At 35.6% G+C, this 21,863-nt stretch overlaps 1 protein-coding gene across 1 annotated transcript in view; it reads right to left on the bottom strand.

Annotated features, from left to right (window-relative positions):
* The window catches only part of LOC111146223 (transmembrane protein 38B), a 57,839-nt gene that overhangs the window by 12,837 nt on the left and 23,139 nt on the right, over positions 1 to 21,863 (bottom strand). Inside the window, exons 3-5 of the mRNA XM_022501677.1 lie at positions 18,737 to 18,921; positions 17,878 to 17,965; positions 13,756 to 13,873 (exon numbers count right to left, since the gene is read on the bottom strand). Of these exons, the coding sequence (XP_022357385.1) occupies positions 13,756 to 13,873; positions 17,878 to 17,965; positions 18,737 to 18,921 (391 nt within the window). The remainder of the gene's footprint in view (positions 1 to 13,755; positions 13,874 to 17,877; positions 17,966 to 18,736; positions 18,922 to 21,863) is intronic.

Here is a 21,863-nt window from a genome sequence, read left to right as displayed (position 1 = left end):
TTGGGCTCCCCACTAAGCGGGGAGTCTGCCTGTCCCTCTGCCCCTCCTCCCTACTCGAGTTTGTGCTCTCAAATAAAATCTTAAAAAAACACATTATGCCCAACAAAAGAAGCCAGACACAAAAGATATATAGTTTATGATTCCGTTTATATGAAACTTGAAAAAAGATTAATCTATAGTGACAGAAACTGCGTAAGTGGTACCCTGGAGCTACAAGCAATTGGGCTCCCCACTAAGCGGGGAGTCTGCCTGTCCCTCTGCCCCTCCTCCCTACTCGAGTTTGTGCTCTCAAATAAAATCTTAAAAAAACACATTATGCCCAACAAAAGAAGCCAGACACAAAAGATATATAGTTTATGATTCCGTTTATATGAAACTTGAAAAAAGATTAATCTATAGTGACAGAAACTGCGTAAGTGGTACCCTGGAGCTACAAGCAATAGTTGGGATTAACTGGAGTAATACACAAAAACCTTTCTGAAGTAACAGACATACTCTGTATCTTGATTGTGATGATTATGCATGTACATAAATTTGTCAAACTCATCAAAATGTAATCTTAGAGTGAGTATATTTTATTGTATGAAAATTTAGTAAGTTGGGTTTTTAAAATTTTTTTTAAAGAGCTTGTTCCTAAGTTTTTGATAAATGTAACAGCCCTTTGAAGTCATCCTTTGTATTTCTGGAAAACGTACTGTCAATCAGTCAGATTATTTTCTCTATAAGATCCTTTAGCCCAATGTTTTCAGATCTGACACCCTGAATAAAAGACCACATATAATAAGGATGAGAAATCAGAGTACACAAAAAAATGAGTTGGTGGCTTGGGTATTAGACGGATCTGAAAGAAAAAAAATGCTACTTTGCTAAAACATTTTCTAACAGAGATACTGATGAAGTTGGGCTCTATAACACACACTGGGAGACCTATTGCTGTAGGTTATACCTAGTAAAGGAATGAACAGGTCACAAGATATGTGACTCTTCAGCTTTGTCAGATATTGGCAAACTGCTCTCCCAAGCTACTTCTATATATACTCTCTCCAAATCCCTTTAAAATAGTTTATATGCTTTGTCTTCAATTCCTCTTATTCACCTCAGTCTATTATAATCATTTTTCTATTCTCTACTAGTCCACTGAAACTGCTTTTACCAAGGTCACCAAATACCTCTTCATTTCAAAATCCAACAGCTTCTTTTCAGTTTTAATCACTCTTAACCACTCAAGTCTCCCTGTGTTTTATTTCACAATAACACTATTTCACCATAACTCCTTATACCAAGGAGCCAAAAGATAATCCATGCCTCTCAAACTTTTCTCTAATCATCTCTTGTGAAAGAAAAAGTGAACCTGGCCGGGCTCAAAACAAAGGCATGCCAAATATAAAACGACAGATTTTATCTCATCTTAAAAAATGACTTTTGAATTCTATCCCATAATATATTCCTGTTTAACTTAAAAATGTTTATAATAATTGACACTGAGATCAACCAATGATACATAATATATCACATTTATAATGTGACTTTGTACAGTTACTGCCCCAAAAAGCCATAGATCCCTTAGAATATGTATAACTCTAGCTTAAGAAACATAAATGACTTGCTCAAAATTGTGAAACCTGGATTTCACATGTCCCTCCAAAGCCCATGTGCTTTTCCCTACATCAACAGTCTTAACTGGCACCTATTTCTTTACTGTGAGACTTGGTTTTTAACAAACATTAATGACTTGTGAAAGCTGGCAAAGTAGAACTAAGTTCTCCTTGAATGAAATGAGGACCCTAAAAGGGCTGAATATCACTAAATATTCAGTTTGCTTGGGCTATGGAAGAAAGGAAAGGAAGGTAAGAGAGAGGGAAAGAGACAAGAAGAGGAGGAGGAAGAAGTTTAACACATTTCTCTCAGGAAGAAAGAAAATTAATAGATCAGACATGGAAAATATTAGTTGCTATATATTTGAAACATAATGAAAAAGCAAGCATATGTATAGATATATGCAGGCTCCTTATTATACCTCCAAAATAAAGAATATACTTACTTTTCATATATATAAATAATTATAAAATCTCATCAATATTGTAAGGAAATGAAGTCTCAACAAACACAAGAATAACAAACGGACCACATATACCATCTATAATGCAGTTAAAGAAAAGATTTTAAAAGTTTAAAAGATTTTTTTTAATTTCTGAAATTTTAAAACACACTCTTAAACATTTTTGGTGAAAGAAGAAATTCTAATTGTAAGTTAAGAGGAATTTAAACTGGGGCACCCGAGTGACACAGTCAGTTAAGTGTCTGTAAGTTTTGGTTCAAGTCATGATCTCAGGGTCTTGGAATTGAGCCCTGCATCGGGCTCCTTGCTCAGCGAGGAATCTGCTGAAGTGTATCTTATCCTCTCCCTCTACCTCTCCCCATACTTGCTTGCATGCTCGCTTGCTCTCGGATAAACGGATAAATCTTAAAAAAAAAAAAAAAAGGAATTTAAACTGAATGACAGTAAAAGCACATACGTGAAAACTTGTGACGTGAGACACAGCAATGTAAAACAGTATGATTGAGAGGAACAACAAAACCAAAAATTGGTCCTCTGAAAAGACTGACAATATACAAAAACCTCTGACAAGACGGATCAAATAGATCCTTGATGACAGAATAACTGGTTCTAGACTCCAGGCATAAAAACCGTAAACCTGACCAAAAAAAGAGGTAAGTACTTTTACGATCTGACAACAGAGAGTATAAGACTGATCATTAAAAGAGAGTAACTGATGAAGTGATCCATACATGTACCTCACTTCTGCCTCAGGACAGTTCTCAAGCAGAAAGCTTGAAGTGAAACTGACATGGCAGAGACTGAACTCAGTGAAGCTAAACAGACTTGGATCTGCAGGGCAGGGTATCAAATGGGAGGAAAATGGGTAAGCACGGGGCGGGGGGGCGGAGGAGACTTCAGACATCTATATGGGATGGTGCCACAAGTCCTTGGCTTAGGGCTAGCCTGCATATGTCAAGAGAGAAACTTCCTGTGGCCTATCACAGAGTGGCTGCTAGTGGGTTGAGATATCAAAAGATACACTACAGATTGAGCAATGGTAGGGAAAATTTACTTTCTGTTTCTCTTACAGAACACACAATTTAAATACTTGTATTATAGCATTCTATGTGTTTGTTTTACTTTTGTGGAGTTATTCTCTTTGAAAAGAGAAATCATATTTATTAGCATCTCTCTATATGCCAAAACATTAGATTATTATCCAAAACAGATTGCACATTTCCTGACTATACAAACAACACAATAAAAGAGCAAAGAAAAATAAATAATTACTGCCAAATTTTTCCCTATATATTCTATCAATTCATTTTTTTATATCTAAGAAATGAAAAACTACAGTAGCTACTCAAAAGCAAATGAAAAGCCATTTAAAAATCGATATAAATCTAAATGGAATTTAGGCAAAAATATGGGTTAAAATGCACATTCTATTTAGAAATTGGTGGATAATTAGGAAAATGCTAGGAAATATTATGAGACAAGTTCAATACTATATGTTATTATCACATTGCAATATGGTATTTAAATTTAGGTTTTATATTAAAGAACTTTATGTCCCACAATTATTGTAAGAAAAACTCATTTTTATTGAACAAATTAAGCCTTCAACAAAAACTGATGCTTGTAATTAAAAAGTTCAAGATACTGGTTTACTAATAAGCCCATAATACATGTTCATTTTTTTTAAAGTTAGAAAATCTCAGAAATTATATAGTTCCCAACACTCTTTCAGGATGAAAACACTCAACAAGTAAGGAATAGAAGGGAACTAACTTCCTCAATCTGATAAAGGGCATCAATGAAAGACCCACAGTTAATATCATACTTAATAGTGAAAGACTAAATGGCAACTGAGGGTTGCCAGGGGGAGGGGAGGGTGGTGGGGTTATGGACATTGGAGAGGATACGTGCTATGGTGAGTGCTGTGAAGTGTGTAAACCTGGCAATTCACAGACCGGTACCCCTGGGGCTAATAATACATTATATGTTTATAAAAAATTAAAAAACTATAAAAAAAAAAGACTAAATGGCTTCACCTTAAGATCCAGGAAAAAGACAAGGATGTTCATTCTATTTCTACTAAACACTGTATTAGACTGTCTAGCCAGAGCAACTACACAAGAAAATTAGATAGAAAACATGCAGATTGGAAAAAAAGAAGCAGGGGCTCCTAGGTGGTTCAGTCAGTTAAGCAGCCAACTCTTGACTTTGGCTCAGATCCTAGGATCAAGCCCTGCCTCTGGCTCTGTACTCAGCTGCAAGCCTGCCTGAGGATTCTCTCTTTCCCACTCCTTCTCCCTCTGCCTCTCTCCCCGCCTCAAATAAATAAATCTTAAAAAAAAAAAAAAAAAAAAAAGAAGTAATACCATCTCTATCTGAGGTTAACATGATCTTAAATATATAAAATCCTAAAGAATCCACACCAAAAAAACCCACAAAACCTATTAGGGCTAACAAACAAGTTTATTTGCAAGATTAAAGAATACAAGATCAAAAGCAATTTTATTTCTACACATTTACAATGTACAACCTGGAAAACTAAAAAGCAACTACATTTACTACTGCATTAAAAACAATAGGAAGAAATTTAACAAAAGGAGTGTACAACTCATACACTGAAAACATTATGAAAAAATATTTTAAAAGACCTAATAAAAAGGGAGAGGAGTCAAGATGGCGGAGGAGTAGGAGGCTGAGATGACATCAGGTAGCATGAGATCAGCTAGATAGGTATCAAACCATTCCAAACACCTACAAATCCAACAGGAGATGGAAGAGAAGAAGAACAGCAATTCTAGAAGCAGAAAATCGACCACTTTCTGAAAAGTAGGGCCTAAGGAGAAGTGAATCCGAAGCGACGGGAAGATAAGACTGTGGGGAGGGGCTGGCTCCCAGCAGGCGGCAGAGCAATGGAACACAAAATCAGAACTTTTAGAAGTCTGCTCCACTGAGGGACATCACTCCAGAGGCTAAGCAGGGGTGGAGCCCTCATGGGGACAGTGTGGTCTCAGGTCCCGAAGGGTCACAGAAGGATGGGGGTGTCTGAGTATAGCAGAGCTTGCAGGTATTAGAGTGGGGAAGCCGGCTACAGAGACAGAGCAGAGGAGTGAGCTCTTAGCTTGGGGTTACCTTAAATTGTGATCCGTGGCACAGTCAAGCCACTGTTCTTTGAGCAGGGACCCCACAAGTGGCAGATCTGGGGAGACCCCCCTGGAAGAGCTGCAGGGATCTACTGGGTTTGGAGACTCCAAATGAGGCTGTGCGCCAGAGACAGAAACACTCCATCACAGGCCCGGTGAGCTTGGAGCACAGGTGGAGACCAGGGAGATGGGAGTAATTGAGTGCTTTCTTCTGAGGGTGCACTGAGGCGTGGGGCCCCGAGCTCTAGACGCCTCTGGGCCGGAAATTGGGAGGACGCCATTTTCATTCCCATCCTCCAGAGCGCTACAGAAACCGTTCAGGGAACAAAAGCTCCCGAGCAAACCAGAGTAGATTACTTAGCCCAGCCCCTGGCAAGGGGAGTGCAATTCCGCTTCGGGCAAAGACACTTGAGATTCACTATAATATGCCCCTCCCCCAGAAGATCAGCAAGAACATCCAGCCAAGATCAAGCTCACTGATCAAGGAGAACAGCGGAATTCCAGAGGAGGAGAAAGCAAAGCATGGAATTTATGGTTTTCTCCCCATGATCCTTTAGTCTTGCAAAGTTAATTAAATTTTTAAAAATTTTTTCTTATTCTAATTTTTTTAACTTTTACTCTTTCCTCTTTTAACGTTTTTTATCTAGTTTATCTTAACAACACCTTTCTTAAAAAAATCTTTTTGAACCTTTATTATTATAGTCATATTTTATCCTTCATTGTATCTAACTTTATCTTGTGTAAACACATAAGGTTTTTTCTTCTAAAAAACTTTTGGGATACAAATTCTTCTAATAGATCAAAATACACCCTAAATCTAGCACAGGGTTTGCTCTAGTCTCTAGCCTGAGCAAATTCTCTCCACTTTCTTTTTCTTTCTTTTCCCAACCAACTTATCAACTCCTTTTTTAGATTTTTTTTTTAATTTTCATCTTTACCATCAGATTCCATCCCTTAATCGTGTTTACCCTTATTTTTGTATATATATATATGTTTTTCTTTCTTTAAAATTTTGGGAGGTAGTTTCTTCTAGGAGACCAAAATACTCCCAAAATCAAGTGGGTGGCTCTGTTCTACTCACCAATCTAACATATCTATTTTCTCTTTTCTTTCTCTTTTTTTTAAATTTCTTTTTTTAACTTCTTTTTACCCCCTTTCCTCTCCCCTGATTTGGGGTCTCTTCTGATTTGGTTAACGCACATTTTTCGGGGTCTTGGCTAGCCTTTTAGTATTTTATTCTCTCGTTCATATATTCTTATCTGGATAAAATGACAAGGCAGAAAAACTCACCACAAAAAAAAAAAAAAAAAAAAAAATGAGAGGCAGTACCAAAGGCTAGGGACCTAATCAATACGGACATTGTAACATATCAGATCTAGAGTTCAGAATGATGATTCTCAAGGTGCTAGCTGAGCTCAAAAAAGGCATAGAAGATATTAGAGAAACTCTGTATGGGGAAATAAAAGCCCTTTCTGGAAAAATAAAAGAACTAAAATCTAACCAAGCTGAAATCAAAAAAGCCATTAATGACGTACAATCAAAAATAGAGGCTCTTACTGCTAAGATAAATGAGACAGAAGAGAGAATTAGTGATATAGAAGACCAAATGACAGAGAATAAATAAGCTGAGCAAAAGAGAGACAAACAACTACTGGACCACAAGGGGAGAATTTGAGAGAGAAGTGATACCATAAGACAAAACAATATTAGAATAATTGGGATTCCAGAAGAAGAAGAAAGAGAGAGGGTATATTGGAGCAAATTATTGTAGAGAATTTCCCTAATATGGCAAAGGGAACAAGCATCAAAATCCAGGAGGCACAGAAAACCCCCCTCAAAATCAGTAAGAATAGGTCCACACCCCATCATCTAATAGTAAAACTTACAAGTCTTAGTGACAAAGAGAAAACCCTGAAACCCTGAAACCCTGAACTTCGGGACAAGAAGTTTGTAACATACAATGGTAAAATTATCAGATTGGCAGCAGACTTATCCACAGAGACCTGGCAGGCCAGAAAGAACTGGCATGATATATTCAGAGCACTAAATGAGAAAAACATGCAGCCAAGAATACTATATCCAGCTAGGTTATCACTAAAAATAGAAGGAGAGATAAAAAGCTTTCAGGACAAACAAAAACTAAAAGAGTTTATAAACACCGAAGCAGTTTTACAGGAAATATTGAAAGGGGGCCTCTAAGCAAAGAGAGAGCCTACAGATACATAGACCCGAAAGGAACAGAGAAAATATACAGTAAGAGTCACCTTACAGGTAATAAAATCACACTAAATTCATATCTTTCTATAGTTACTCCGAATATAAATGGGCTAAATGCCCCAGTCAAAAGACACAGCGTATAAGATCAGATTTAAAAAAAACAAAAGGAGGGCGCCTGGGTGGCTAAGTGGGTTAAGCCTCTGCCTTCGGCTCAGGTCATGATCTCAGGGTCCTGGGATCGAGTCCTGCATCAGCCTCTCTGCTTGGCAGGGAGCCTGCTTTCTCCTCTCTCTCTCTCTCTGCCTGCCTGTCTACCTACTTATGATCTCTCTCTCTCTGTCAAATAAATAAATAAAATCTTTAAAAAAAAAAAAAAGGAAAATATATAGCAATACAAGCCTTTCTCAAGAAACAAGAAAGGTCTCAAATACACAACCTAACCCTACCCCTAAAGGAGCTAGAGAAAGAACAGCAAAGAAAGCCTAAGCCCAGTAGGAGAAGAGAAATAATAAAGATCAGAGCAAAAATCAATGAAATAGAAACCAAAAAAACAATAGAACAAATCAATGAAACTAGGAGCTGGTTCTTTGAGAAGAAGTAATAAGATTGATAAACCCCTGGCCAGACTTATCAAAAAGAAAGAGAAAAGGACCCAAATAAATAAAATCATGAATGAAAGAAAAGAGAAAAGACCCAAATAAATAAAATCATGAATGAAAGAAGGGAGCTCACAACCAACACCAAAGAAATACAAACCATTTAAGAACATATTATGAGCAACTATTCGCCAGCAAATATGACAATCTGGAAGAAATGGATGCATTCCTAGAGACAGAAACTACCACAACTGAACCAGGATGAAATTGAAAACCAGAACCATAACCAGTAAGGAGACTGAAGTAGTCATCAAAAATCTCCCAAGCGCCCAGGGTTAGACGGCTTCCAAGGGGAATCCTATCAAATATTTAAATAAGAATTAATAACTGTTCTTCTGAAACTGTTCCAAGAAATAGAAATGGAAGGTAAATTTCCAAACTCATTTTATGAGGCCAGCATTACCTTGATCCCAAAACCAGACAAAGACCCCTTCAAAAAAAAGAGATTTACAGACCAATATCCTTGATGAACACAGGTGCAAAAATTGTCACCAAAATACTAGCCAATAGGATCCAACAGCACATTAAAAGGATTATTCACCACGACCAAGTGGGATTTATTCCTGGGCTGCAAGGTTGGTTCAACATCCGCAAATCAATGTGATACAATACATTAAGAAAAGAAAGAACAAGAACCATATGATACTCCAACAGATGCTGAAAAAGCATTTGACAAAGTACAGCATCCCTTCCTGATCAAACTCTTCAAAGTGTAGGGATAGAGGGCACATAACTCAATATCATCAAAGCCATCTATGAAAAACCCACCACAAATATCATTCTCAATGGAGAAAAACTGAAAGCTTTTCCGCTAAGGTCAGGAACATGGCAGGGATGTCCATCATCACCACTGCTATTCAACATAGTACTAGAAGTCCTAGCCTCAGCAATCAGACAACAAAAAGAAATTAAAGGCATCCAAATCAGCAAAGAAGAAGTCAAACTATCACTCTTTTCAGATGATACGATACTATATGTGGAAAACCCAAGAGACTCCACTCCAAATTTGTTAGAACTTGTACAGGAATTCAGTAAAGTGTCAGGATATAAAATCAATGCACAGAAATCAGTTGCATTTCTATACACCAACAGCAAGACAGAAGAAAGAGAAATTAAGCAGTTAATGCCATTTACAATTGCACGCAAAACCATAAGATACCTAGGAATAAACCTAACCAAAGAGGGAAAGAATCTGTACTCAGAAAACTGTAAAGTACCCATGAAAGAAACTGAGGAAGACACAAAGAAATGGGAAAATGTTCCATGCTCATGGATTGGAAGAACAACTATTATGAAAATGGCTATGCTACCTAAAGCAATCTACACATTTAATGCAATCCCTATCAAAATCCCATCCTTTTTTTTTTTCAAAGAAATGGAACAAATAATCCTAAAATTTATATGGAACCAGAAAAGACCTTGAGTAGCCAGAGGAATGTTGAAAAAGAAAGCGAAAGTTGTTGGCACCACAATTCCAGACTTCAAGCTCTATTACAAAGCTGCCATCATCAAGACAGTACGGTACTGGCACAAAAACAGACACATAGATCAGTGGAACAGAATAGAGAGCCCAGAACCGGACCCGCAACTCTATGTTCAACTAATCTTTGACAAACCAGGAAAGAATGTCCTATGGAAAAAAGACAGCCTCTTCAACAAACGGTGTTGGGAAAATTGGACAGCCACATACAGAAGAATAAAACTGGACCATTTCCTTGCACCACACACAAAAATAGACTCAAAATGGATGAAAGACCTCAATGTGAGAAAGGAATCCATCAAAATCTTTGAGGAGAACACAGGCGGCATCTGACCTCAGCCGCAGCAAATTCTTCCTAGAAACATCGCCAAAGGCAAGGGAAGCAAGGGCAAAAATGAACTATTGGGACTTTATCAAGATCTAAAGCTTTTGCACAGCAAAGGAAACAGTCAACAAAACCAAAAGACAACTGACAGAATGGGAGAAGATATTCACAAATGATGTATCAGATAAAGGGCTATAAAGGGCTATAATCTATAAAGAACTTATCAAACTCAACACCCAAAGAACAAACAATCCAATCAAGAAATGGGAAGAGGACATGAACAGACATTTCTGCAAAGAAGACATCCAGATGGCCAACAGACACATGAAAAAGTGCTCCAGATCACTTGGCATCAAGGAAATACAAATCAAAACCACAGTGAGATACCACCTCACACCAGTAAGAATGACTAAAATTAACAAGTCAGGAAACAACAGATGTTGGTGAGGATGCAGAGAAAGGGGAACCCTCCTACACTGTTGGTGGGAATACAAGCTGGTGCAGCCACTCTGGAAAACAGCATGGAGGTTCCTCAAAAAGTTGAAAATAGAGCTACCCTATGACCCAGCAATCACACTACTGGGTATTTTACCCTAAAGATACAAAGGTAGTGATTCGAAGGTGCACATGCACCTGAATGTTTATAGCAGCAATGTCTACAATAGCCAAACTATGGAAAGAACCTAGATGTCCATCAACAGATGAATGGATAAAGAAGATGTGGCATATATATACAATGGAATACTATGCAGCCATCAAAAGAAATGAAATCTTGCCATTTGTGACCTGGACGGAACTAGAAGGTATTATGCTGAGCAAAATAAGTCAATCAGAGAAAGGCAATTATCATATGATCTCCCTGATATGAGGAAGTTAAGAGGCAAAGTAAGGTTTTGGGGGGTAGGGAAGGAAAAAATGAAACAAGATGGGATCAGGAGGGAGACAAACCATAAGAGACTCTTAATCTCACAAAACAAACCGAGGGTTGCTGGGAGGCAGGTATAGGGAGAGGGTGGTTGGCTTATGGACATTGGGGAAGGTATGTGCTATGGTGAGTGCTGTTAAGTGTGTAAACCTGGTGATTCACTAACCTGTACTCCTGGGGCTAACATTATATGTTAACTAAAAATTAAACATTTAAAAAAAAAAAAAAGACCTAATAAATAGAAAGACATCTTTGCTGACAGATTGATAGCCTTAACAGTGTTAGGGTGATAATACTCCCAAACTTCCTTACAGATTCAATGCAATCTCTAAGAAAATATGAGCAGGCCTTGTTTGCAGAAATTATGACATTAAACCTAAAATTTATATGGAGATCCAAGTGACCCAGAATGGCCAAAACAATCCTTAGGAAGAATAAATTCAGAGGATTCACACTTCTCAATTTCAAAACTAAGTATGAAGCTAAATGAATTAAGACAGTATGGTATGAGTAGAATGGTGAGCAAATAGATGAAGAGAAGAAAAGTGAGGGAGAAAAAAAAATCCCCTCACATTTACAGCTGATTTTCAGCAAGGGTGCCAAGACAATTCAATGAGGGAAAGAATAGTCCTTTCAACACATAATACTAGGATGACAAGATATCCGTAGAACCTGAATATGAATGTAATGAATATGCATGTAAAATAATGAATGTAATGAATATGTATGTTAAAATACATATCCACAGAATGTAAAAGAATGAAGTTGAATTGAATCCTTCCTCATACCATACTCAAAAATTAACTCAAAATAGATCATAGAGCTAAATATTAGAACTAAAACTTTAAAACTCATAGAAGAAAACAGAGGTAATCTTTTTAACCTTAGATTTAGCAATAGTTTCTTAGATATGACAGCAAAAGCATAGACAACAAAAGAGAAAGTAGGTAAACTGGACTTCATCAAAATTTTAGAAATCAGTGCTTCTAAAACATGACCAAGGAAGTGAAAGACAATCCACAGAATGGGAAAAAACATCTGCGAATCAGAAATCTAGTAAGGGTCTAGGATGCAAAATATATGAGGAATTCTTACAACTCAACATTAAAAAGACAAATGGAAACAATTAAAAATGGGCAAGTAATCTGAAGAGACATTTTTCCAAAGAAGATCTACAAAGAAGCTTATGAAAAGATGCTCAACATCATCAGTCATCAGGGAAATGTAAGTCAAAATCACAATGAGATGCTCCTTCACCCCCACTAGAATGGCTCTAATAAAAAAGACAAGAGTTGATGATGGTATACGAAATGAGAATTTTCATATACTACTGGTAGGAATGTAAAATGATGAAACCACCATGGAAAACAGTCTGTTAGTTCCCCAAAGGCAAAACACAGAATTATGATTACCTAGTCCATTTCTACATCACATACCCAAAAGAAATGAAATACATATCCACATTAAAAAAAAGTGCAATAATGCTCATGGCTCATTATTCCTACTAACCAAAATATAAAACAACCCAAATATCCATCAAATGATGGATAAACAATATGTGGTATATCCATATGATGGATAATTATTTGGCAATAAAAAAGGAGTAACATACTGATACATACTATACCATGGATGAACCTCAAAAACATTACACAGAATGAAAGAAACATGTCACAAAGCCACGTATTTATGATACCAATTACACGAAATCTTAGAACAGGCAAATTTATAAACAAAAACACTAGAGAGTAGAACAGTGGTTGCCCACAGTTGGGGGGCCTGAGGGAAAATGTGAGACTGCTAATGGGCACGATGGGTTTTTTTGGAATGCTGAAAATGTTTTAATACTGATTATGGTGACAGCCGCACAATTCTGTGACTACACAAAAACAAAACATTGAAATGTACACTTAAATGGATGAATTTTATGGTATGTAACATATATCTCAATAAGCTGTTACAAAAAATACATATAGCTCAAAATGTGAGGACTGGAAGAGAAGGACACATATGACAGAAACTGCCTCAGATATCTGCAGTACTTAAAATACAGCCACAGATCACCTCCACTGTAGAGACTACTGAAACAAAAAGAAATGACCCCTGTAACAACTTGACTCTAAGATATAAAATTTATATAATACATAATGTTTTCCTTTTAAGAATTCCATGGGTAAATTTTTAACCAAAAATACCTATAGAATTCCTCTACACTTAAATAATAATCTTATTTTAAAACCAACCATCTACTTTTGAATAGCGAACAATATCTAATAATGGTAAGAATAACAATAATCAGAATTAGCCTCATGATGCAAATAGAATTCATAAGATATGTCACAGTGATAGAAGGATATGCACTATCTCCAATCCTCTCAACAATCATACAATGAAGATGAGGAAATCAGGATTCAGAGACATTAAAAATGACGTGCCTTATTCAGCAAAGCTAGGATTTAAACTTAAGACTACCTGTCTCCAAAACCTGTGATCTTACACCACACTATCTTCTATCTTCAAGACAGAATAAAGCTTCCAACAAGGCAGTAATAATACAAGAGACTAAGCACAAGTATGTCCTACTATAAAATTTTGTAATGTTAAAGCTTAAAGGAACCTCAGAGAATATCTACGCCAAGTACCTAATTTTACAAATGAGACAATACTGTCTGAAGTCTCTGATCAGCTAGAGCTATTTCCACTACTCTCTGGTGTCCAATATACTATTAGACTATCTGCAAATCTTTCTTGATAGCCCGGCATAAGTCAAATGAGGAATCAAAGAAGAGCTATGTTTCAGAAGCTCATGGATGCACTGAATAAATAACCCAAAATTTACCTTTTTAGACTGTAATAATATTAAAAAATATATGTTCCTGTTACTTGCAAAGTATGCAGAATTCTGGTCGTACAGAATTTAGAATACTGATTTACAGCTACTTTGAATTCTTACCTTTGTGGCCACAAGAAACATGGTATAAAGGAACATAAGGTTATGCCTTGATACTGCCAGATGCTTCGTGTGCTGGAAAGTGAAGATAACTGACCCCAGTAGGGTTACCTTGGCAGGGCTGAAAATAAAACACATTATAAGTCAGTAAGTAACAAACATGATCCATCTCTACATTTCTCAAAGAATACTCTGGAAAATATTAATTTAATGAGTTATTAATAGACAAAAATGAGTTACATAAATATACTTATAAAATTTTAGAAGTGCTAAGCTATATAAAGTATAATTTCACTCTAATAAAATACCAGAGATCTTAGAATGTTCATACATATATGATGATTCTCTGATAAGAGTTCATTTCTAAATACAGTATTTCTGAAACGCATTTGACCTTATAATAATTTTTCACAAAGATTTGAAAGTCCCATGTTCCACAGTAGGACTTGAAAAAAGATTAGTCATTATCATACACAACAAGCCCCTTCAGTTAGGTGGGAAAAGGAAAAGAAAGCCCTGATTTATAGTATTTTCACATTTCCATGGTTTAAATACTCCCACCACAATAAATTTCAGTCTGCTATGCAGAGTGGAAGAAGAGACAGATACAATCAGGTCTCATATAACAGTATAAGCCAGATCTAGCACATTACTTTGCTAATTCCAGCACAGAATATTAGTGTTCGCTAGTATCTTAGGAAATTAATACTGAAATTTTAACGTCTATAGTAAGATGTTAATCTACAAAAAACATAACTTTCATATTATACATTTGCCACACATTTAAAGTATATCTTAGCAACAGATCATTATCTAGCTTTGTGCTTACAACTAGAAAAGATAAATGATAAACTCTTAGAATGCCACATTGCAAAATATGACAAATTTCATTTCATGAAAAATTACCTATTTATTTATTATAAGCTGAGGACTGAGTTCAAAACAGGATTAGCTTTGGGCAACGGGTGTAGACCTTGTGCAACAGCTAACTGGGCAGCACTCATGTTTTAGAACAGTGGTCTCTAAAATTTTTAACTGAGCATCTCTATTGGTACCAAAAAAAAGTGTTTTAAGACACTAATATGTATTTATCAATTAATTTATAAATTATATATATGTACAACTGTATTATAAAAATGTACACCAAATTGACATTTTTAAAGGATGAGATTGGGGCGCCTGGGTGGCTCAGTGTGTTAAGCCTCTGCCTTCAGCTCAGGTCATGATCTCAGGGTCCTGGGATTGAGCCCGGCATCGGGCTCTCTGCTTGGCGGGGAGCCTGCTTCTCCCTCTCTCTCTGCCTGCCTCTCTGCCTATTTGTGATCTCTCTTTCTCTGTCAAATAAATAAAATCTTAAAAAAAAAAAAAAAGGATGAGATTAAGAGAAAAAGAAATTAGGCTTATCTCAATGCCATTTTGCTATTCTTTGTTTCTAAGTTTGGGTTCTGTACCACAGTGCCTCATCATGGGTTCCTCTTAGCACACTCACATTCCATTTTGGATTGCACTCCCTTAGAGCATAAATTCAGAGGCACTGAATCTGAAAAGCAAGGATTCTGCAGACAATAAAATGATACAGGGAGTTGGAGAAGGACTGAGATTTAGGAAAATGTCCATGAGACTGGTTTGGAAGATCAGGATGCATTTAGAAAATATTCTTATGTTAGTTTCCGATGAAACTAGAAAATGAGCTTATCTGCATCCAAAATACCATAGTAGAATAGGTATATGGTAACAGAGACATTTCCATTCCAAAAGGGAGAAAATGAAAGGAAAGGACGGAAAAAAGAGATCACTAGTCCTATGCAATTTCAAAATCCAGCAGGGCAAATTCCATTAGGTTTCAAAGTTCCAAGGCCTAGGAATAATCCCCTGTGACATTAGGCTCCATACTCTGAGTCCACAGCTCCAACCTCTACACTCGTGGCTCTGGCCTCTGCACCTGTTCTCTAACCTGTGAGCCTGGCCTCAGACCTCTAGGCCCATGGCTCCCAGCCAAAATTCATTTTTCCTTTTCTTTGAAGGGTAACACACGTTTGCAGCTGAGCAGTTTTATCAGCCTGTTTCCTGCCTATAAATTTTTGGGAGTCTGACAGCCTCCTTTTATTTCACCTTATTTCTGTCCCTTTCAGTGAAAGCTAGCAGTGTTTCTACTGATAGAACATTTTCAAAAACCTTGTGAGTCTCCAGCATACGACACAGGGATCCATGATATTAGTTAAGATGGTCCTTCATGTATCTTTTCTGGATAATCTCAGGTGCATTCCTGGCTTGTGCTGTGATGGCTGAATGGATCCATGAGTTACACACTTAATTTCTTTAACAGCAAAAGTTTTCCAACCGCACCCTTTAATCTTTACCTTTAGAGTAAGACTTAGAAAGTCTCCACAACAGACTTTACTAAAAATGAATCTCCTAATTTAATCATCTTTTGCAATCTGTATAGGCTGAGTTCTTTCCAAATCGTCATCTTGTTTTCTTTGTTCAGCAGTTATTCCCTCAATTCAACTTTTCCTCTCTCACTCTACTAAAAGCAGCAAGGAGAAACCAGTCCAGACTTTTAACACTGCTTTGAAATCTCCTCAGCTAAATACCCAAGTTCACTGCTCACAAATTATGCTTTCCATGTAATTGTAGCAAACAACTCAACTAAGTTTTCTCCCACTATTAACTATATCACATCTCCAATTTCCAATATCATGCTCCTCATTTTCTTCTGAGCCCTCACCTTTAACATTCATAATTCTACCAACATTGTGTTTATGACAATATATGTATTCTCTAAGACCATATGGGCTTTCTCTACTATGCAAAAGTATTTGGTAATACATAAATGGAAATTTCTATATATACACACATACACAAAATACCGTAACAAACCAGTGATCAATCTCATCTGACCAACTGATAATTCTTCCATTCATCTAATATTTATTGAGTATCTACTACGTGGTAGATTTATTCAAGAATACAGTGCAAGTTTCCTGGCTTGTTCAAGGATACAAGCAAAAGAAAGAATAGTAAGAAATGAAGTCAAAGCAAATAGGGTATAGAAGAAAGGCAGATCTTGGGAGGATTTTACAGGCCATCTGGGCAGTCATTCCCAAGGTTTTGAACAAAGGAGAAACAATTTGATTTTGGTTATAAGAGCCCAAGAAATGTTTTACGAAAGATATTTCAAGGCATATGCTCAAAATGAGAAAAATTTCCCTTGAATCTCATTAATGCCTTACTTATAACTTATCAAAGCCTTATTTGTTCTATTTCTAAACTACCTCATTCACACTTTAAGGGGTACTTTCCTTCTAAGTTAAATTTCCTAGAATTTATTGGTCCACAGAAACATATACGTCATCACATAGACTGCTTCTAAACTTCATTTTTAATCTATTCTAACGAGTTTATTTTTAAATGGAGTCTTTCCTTACCTTGTTTACTATGACCACTATTCCCTAAGTATTTTCCTTCTTGAGCTGTGGAAATAATAATTACATCTCTCTATTTCATTTTTGGGAGCATCAGGGATACATCTGTGAACTTATTTACGAATGAGTAAGTATCTTTAGATAACATTTAATGATCAGATTCTCTTAAATGGATGCAAAAGGTAGTCTCTGCATCCTACAATTATAGAGTGGTTTACCTTCTCTAATCTTATTTTTATGTGTAATTAAGCTCAACTCTCATTTTTAAAGCAACAATGTCTTATGATAACGAACTGATTTGTTCCCATAAGCTTAACATTTTACTACTATGTGAATTTGAAATCTGAGTAATGTAGTCATTAATGAAAATGTCAAGAACCTGCAACTGATTCATTTCCATCCAGTGAAGTGTGTTCCTATGTAGTTTTTTTCTCCATAAATACACACTGTTCCCACGATTCTATAAAAATCCAAGAGCTCTGGTTTGGTTTTATTTTGTAAGGGGAAGAACCCACAGAGAAAAGAATCAATATTTATTTTAAAAACTACATTTGAGAGAGCAGACTTTTTGAAAGAGTAAGTTTCCTGATTCTCCTCCCATTATCATGACTATTTTTTTAAGCTCCATTGCATCCATATTAAAAATGTGGTAAGATCTAAGTATAAAAAGCTGGTCTCAGTATAGATTACACCAACTCACTAGGACATCTTCAGCCATTCATCAGCTTCTGGTTTCCAACCTCCTTTTACCAACTGTTCAAAATTCGTGATAATGCTACCACCTGCACCTAAAAATAAAACAAGAATATTTAGCCAAATTTTATGGAGGAAGTATTTGAAACAACCCAAGAAAATCCCAATATAATTTTGAGTAGGAAGAAAATAGTTTTCTTGTATACTTATGGTACTGAAACAATTATAATTCCTCCCTTCGGTCAGTGTTGCCAACTGTCTATCGTATCACAATTAAGGTTAAAATATAGGTTAAGGAGCCTCAAGAACAGAGATATTCCTAAAGGTTTATTTCAGGCCTGAAAACTAAAATTTTCTGCTTTATCATTTCATTCCCTGATACTAGTTTTAGATGCAGTACAATACAATAAGAGAGTACGGAAATTTGTTCAATTTCTACATGATACAGAGTAAAGATGAACCCATAATCAATCATATTTACTACTTCTAGTTATTTGGGATGAAAAAAAAATACAAAAAAGAGCAAATTTTAATATAATCTTTTACATAATTTCTTAAGTCAACTAATTTTATTTATGGTGGTACTATACCTTAATTAACTATGAATTTCTCTGGTTCTGAGTTACTAATCAAATCAATCAGAAGAATTTTATATTGTAAGGTAGTCAGGCTCAAAATAATGGCTGATGACTAGTACTAGTGAAAGTGCTAGTTATGAATTAACTTTATTAGCCAAGAGAAGACTTCCTTCTTCCAAAAATACTGTTACTAAAGTATGTGATCCTTATTAATGTTGCTAGACAATCCTTCAGTAGCAGTAATATATCAGTAACAGAATATTTACAAACACATAATGTTAACATTACCTCGAGCCCATCCAATAGCTATCATGACTATCCAGCCATTTTTGTAATAGCTATTAGCGTGTGTGACTCCACCTACTATTTTCCAAGTTCTGGTCACTTCCTTCATTCCCGCAGCCAAGAGTTGAACAGGTAGGAAAGAATAGCCCTGGGAAACTAGGTCACATGGGCAAAAAAATATAATATACCTGAAATTAAAATTTAAATATTTTAATATATAAAGTATAAATATTTATAATAAAAGTATGTTAATAAATATTTTATAAATAAAATGTTAAATATATTAAGTATAATGTGCATTAATATATAGATACAAATTATTTAATGAATATTTAACATACACTCAATTTAGTTGAGTAAGTTAGACTTTTTTTTTAAGATTTTATTTTTTTATTTGACAGAGAGAGATCACAAGCAGGCAGAGAGGCAGGCAGAGAGAGAGGAGGAAGCAGGCTCCCCGCTGAGCAGAGAGCCCGATGCGGGGCTCGATCCCAGGACCCTGAGATCATGACCTGAGCCGAAGGCAGCAGCTTAACCCACTGAGCCACCCAGGTGCCCCAATAAGTTAGAATTTTAAACCATTAAATCACAAGAGCAATATAAAAAAATAAAAACCCAGCATATTGGCAATAACAATTTGGCAAAGCACAACGAACTGAATTACCCATATAAATCAAGAATTTGACTTCAAGAAAACCATAGATTGGGTAGTCAATTTTTCTAAATCACAAGAGACATATATAATAATCTGCCCAAACGACAGGATCAAAGGGGAATTTCATCTTGATTGGACTTCTGAATATTCTATATATGCAGAAAATATTTACTGAGTTCCTAATTTGTGCCTATACTCTTCTAGAAGGTAAGTGCTGAATCCACTCACTAAATAAAGCAAATGTATAATCACTTCTAGGATAGGGGCTTCTCTAACTGGAGTGTGTTTGTCCTCTGGAAAAAGGAATTAGAGAAGAGCTCTTAGTAGCTGAGAAGAGCTGCATTTTAACCCTTTCAAACATCTTTACCTGTGCCCTTTTGTGCAACACATAAACTAGGGCCTATACACAGAAAGGTGATAACTCTCAAGGAGACAGATTTGTGCTGAGGAAAAATATTTTTACATACAGGTAAAAGAATATGAAAAATGTTCTCTAAATTGTGATACTAGTTTAAAAACAATTCACTCCCCAGGTAAATTATGTTTTGAAACTTAATTTTTTTCTCTAAGCACCTGTTCAAACAGTATACCAACTGCATTAACTGGAAAACACACTAGTTTTTTTTTCTCCCATTTCTAAAATACTCTGGCAGACAATTTCATGCGTAAAGCAGAACATAATCTTCTAATGGAGTGATATAGAATACACCACATGAAAGAAGTATGTCTTCTAAAAGAACTGCAACTCATGATTCATAAAGTCAGAATTCCCAAGAGTATTCATAGAATATGAAATTTATTTGTTAAAATACTACTTCAAAGATCCAGTGCAAAATGCAATGGTTTGTTTAGGCTTAAGCACCCTTTCCTCATCTCCACTTACCGATTCCTTCCTATTCTTCAAGGTCCCCCCCAAATACTACCATGTATGTCGACATGGGGAGTTTCATTTTAATATTTTCAGTTCAGACTAAATTCTGATGGCTCTGTACAAGTAAAACAATCAGTTCTTCTGCCTCAACAGATCTCTTTACATATTTTTCTCTAGAACATATAAAGAGTGTAAAGTTCATAATAAATTATAATAGTCCTTAGATGGCAGTAATAATTCATTTTGTTATCCCCTCATCTAAAACTCAGCATGAGGAAAAGTAGCTCTGAATTAAGCAATATTAGCAGTTAATCAGGAGACAAAATATATCAAATCAAAGAATCAGTTGATAATTAAAGAGTCTGAGAGAAAGGAATAAATTATCTGACAGTAATAAAAAGCATTTTGAAAACTCATATCATTTAAAAATTTTACATGTTCATATATTTTTGAGAGCCTCCTATACACCTTTCTCTTTAAATACAGAATAAGGTAGTCGACTAAGTATTGGGGGGGAGGAGTTACACTTAAAGTAAGCAATTTTTTAAAATATTTTTAAATGTAATAAAAATGCTTTGGTATCTACCATAGATCAGATTAAGGAAGGGGAATTAGGTTTCCCTTTAGCAGTAATGAATGCTCAAAAGTAAAATACTCAAAGAAACAACAAAAACTTAACAAATACAGCATAATGACCCCATTTTCATTTCCTACACCAAGACTATCTTTAACATTAGTTAAAAACCTAAACTATTAGGAACTTTGACTTTTTAAATTCAACTATGTGACAATGTGACATACAGTCTAAAATTTTTTATTGCTATTTTTAAATAAACAAGCCTTTATCTTATTTAATCAGATATTGCTAAAGTATACCAATAATAAGCTAACATTTTAAACAGAAAACAATTCTCATTTCAAGTGTTAAATAGCCACAGGGCAATAAAAAAACAATTGTGTATTGTTCTCAGTAGATTCACAAATAAACATATCAGACCAATGGCTCCCTACAGAGTCATTCTTGCTCTATAATATAAGTTAGCTTTTTAAAATTTCCATAATGAACCACTCAACCAACACTCATTAAGCAGTCACCATGTCCCTCCTTTTATAAAGATTATATTTCTCTTCTTACTAAAATCATCACATCTAAGGCAACTTTAACTTGTAAAGTGTCTGAAGAAAACATATTGGAAAAGAAGAAAAAATGGAAAATATCAGACAAGAAATAGAGAAGGCAAATGATTTCTCATACATTTTTAAGTCACATAGGTTAAAAGAGAGAAATAAAAAGCAAAGAAAAGTTCAAAATATAGAAGTTAGTCTAAAACAGGATACAAACAAGATACCAGGCCACTGACAAATGAAAGCTAAACCAGTTTAAGGAGGAAAGATGAAAGTAAAATTTAGGTTAATACCAAGAACTGAGCAGAGAAAAGCTTCCCACAGTTATCAGAGAACCCTTATTTTCACTCCATTATTAATTCTACTCCTCTGACTCCAAAAGACAGTATTACTTAACTAAGCCAAAGCAGAATGACAAATTAAATATACTTCATATTAGTCCAATATGATAACTTTGCTCTTCCTCCTATTACTCTAGT

Source organism: Enhydra lutris, unplaced genomic scaffold (genome assembly GCF_002288905.1).
Source record: "Enhydra lutris kenyoni isolate GAN:26980312 unplaced genomic scaffold, ASM228890v2 scaffoldscaffold13, whole genome shotgun sequence".
NCBI classification, from domain to species: domain Eukaryota; kingdom Metazoa; phylum Chordata; class Mammalia; order Carnivora; family Mustelidae; genus Enhydra; species Enhydra lutris.
This window is presented reverse-complemented; position numbering and strand designations above follow the sequence as displayed.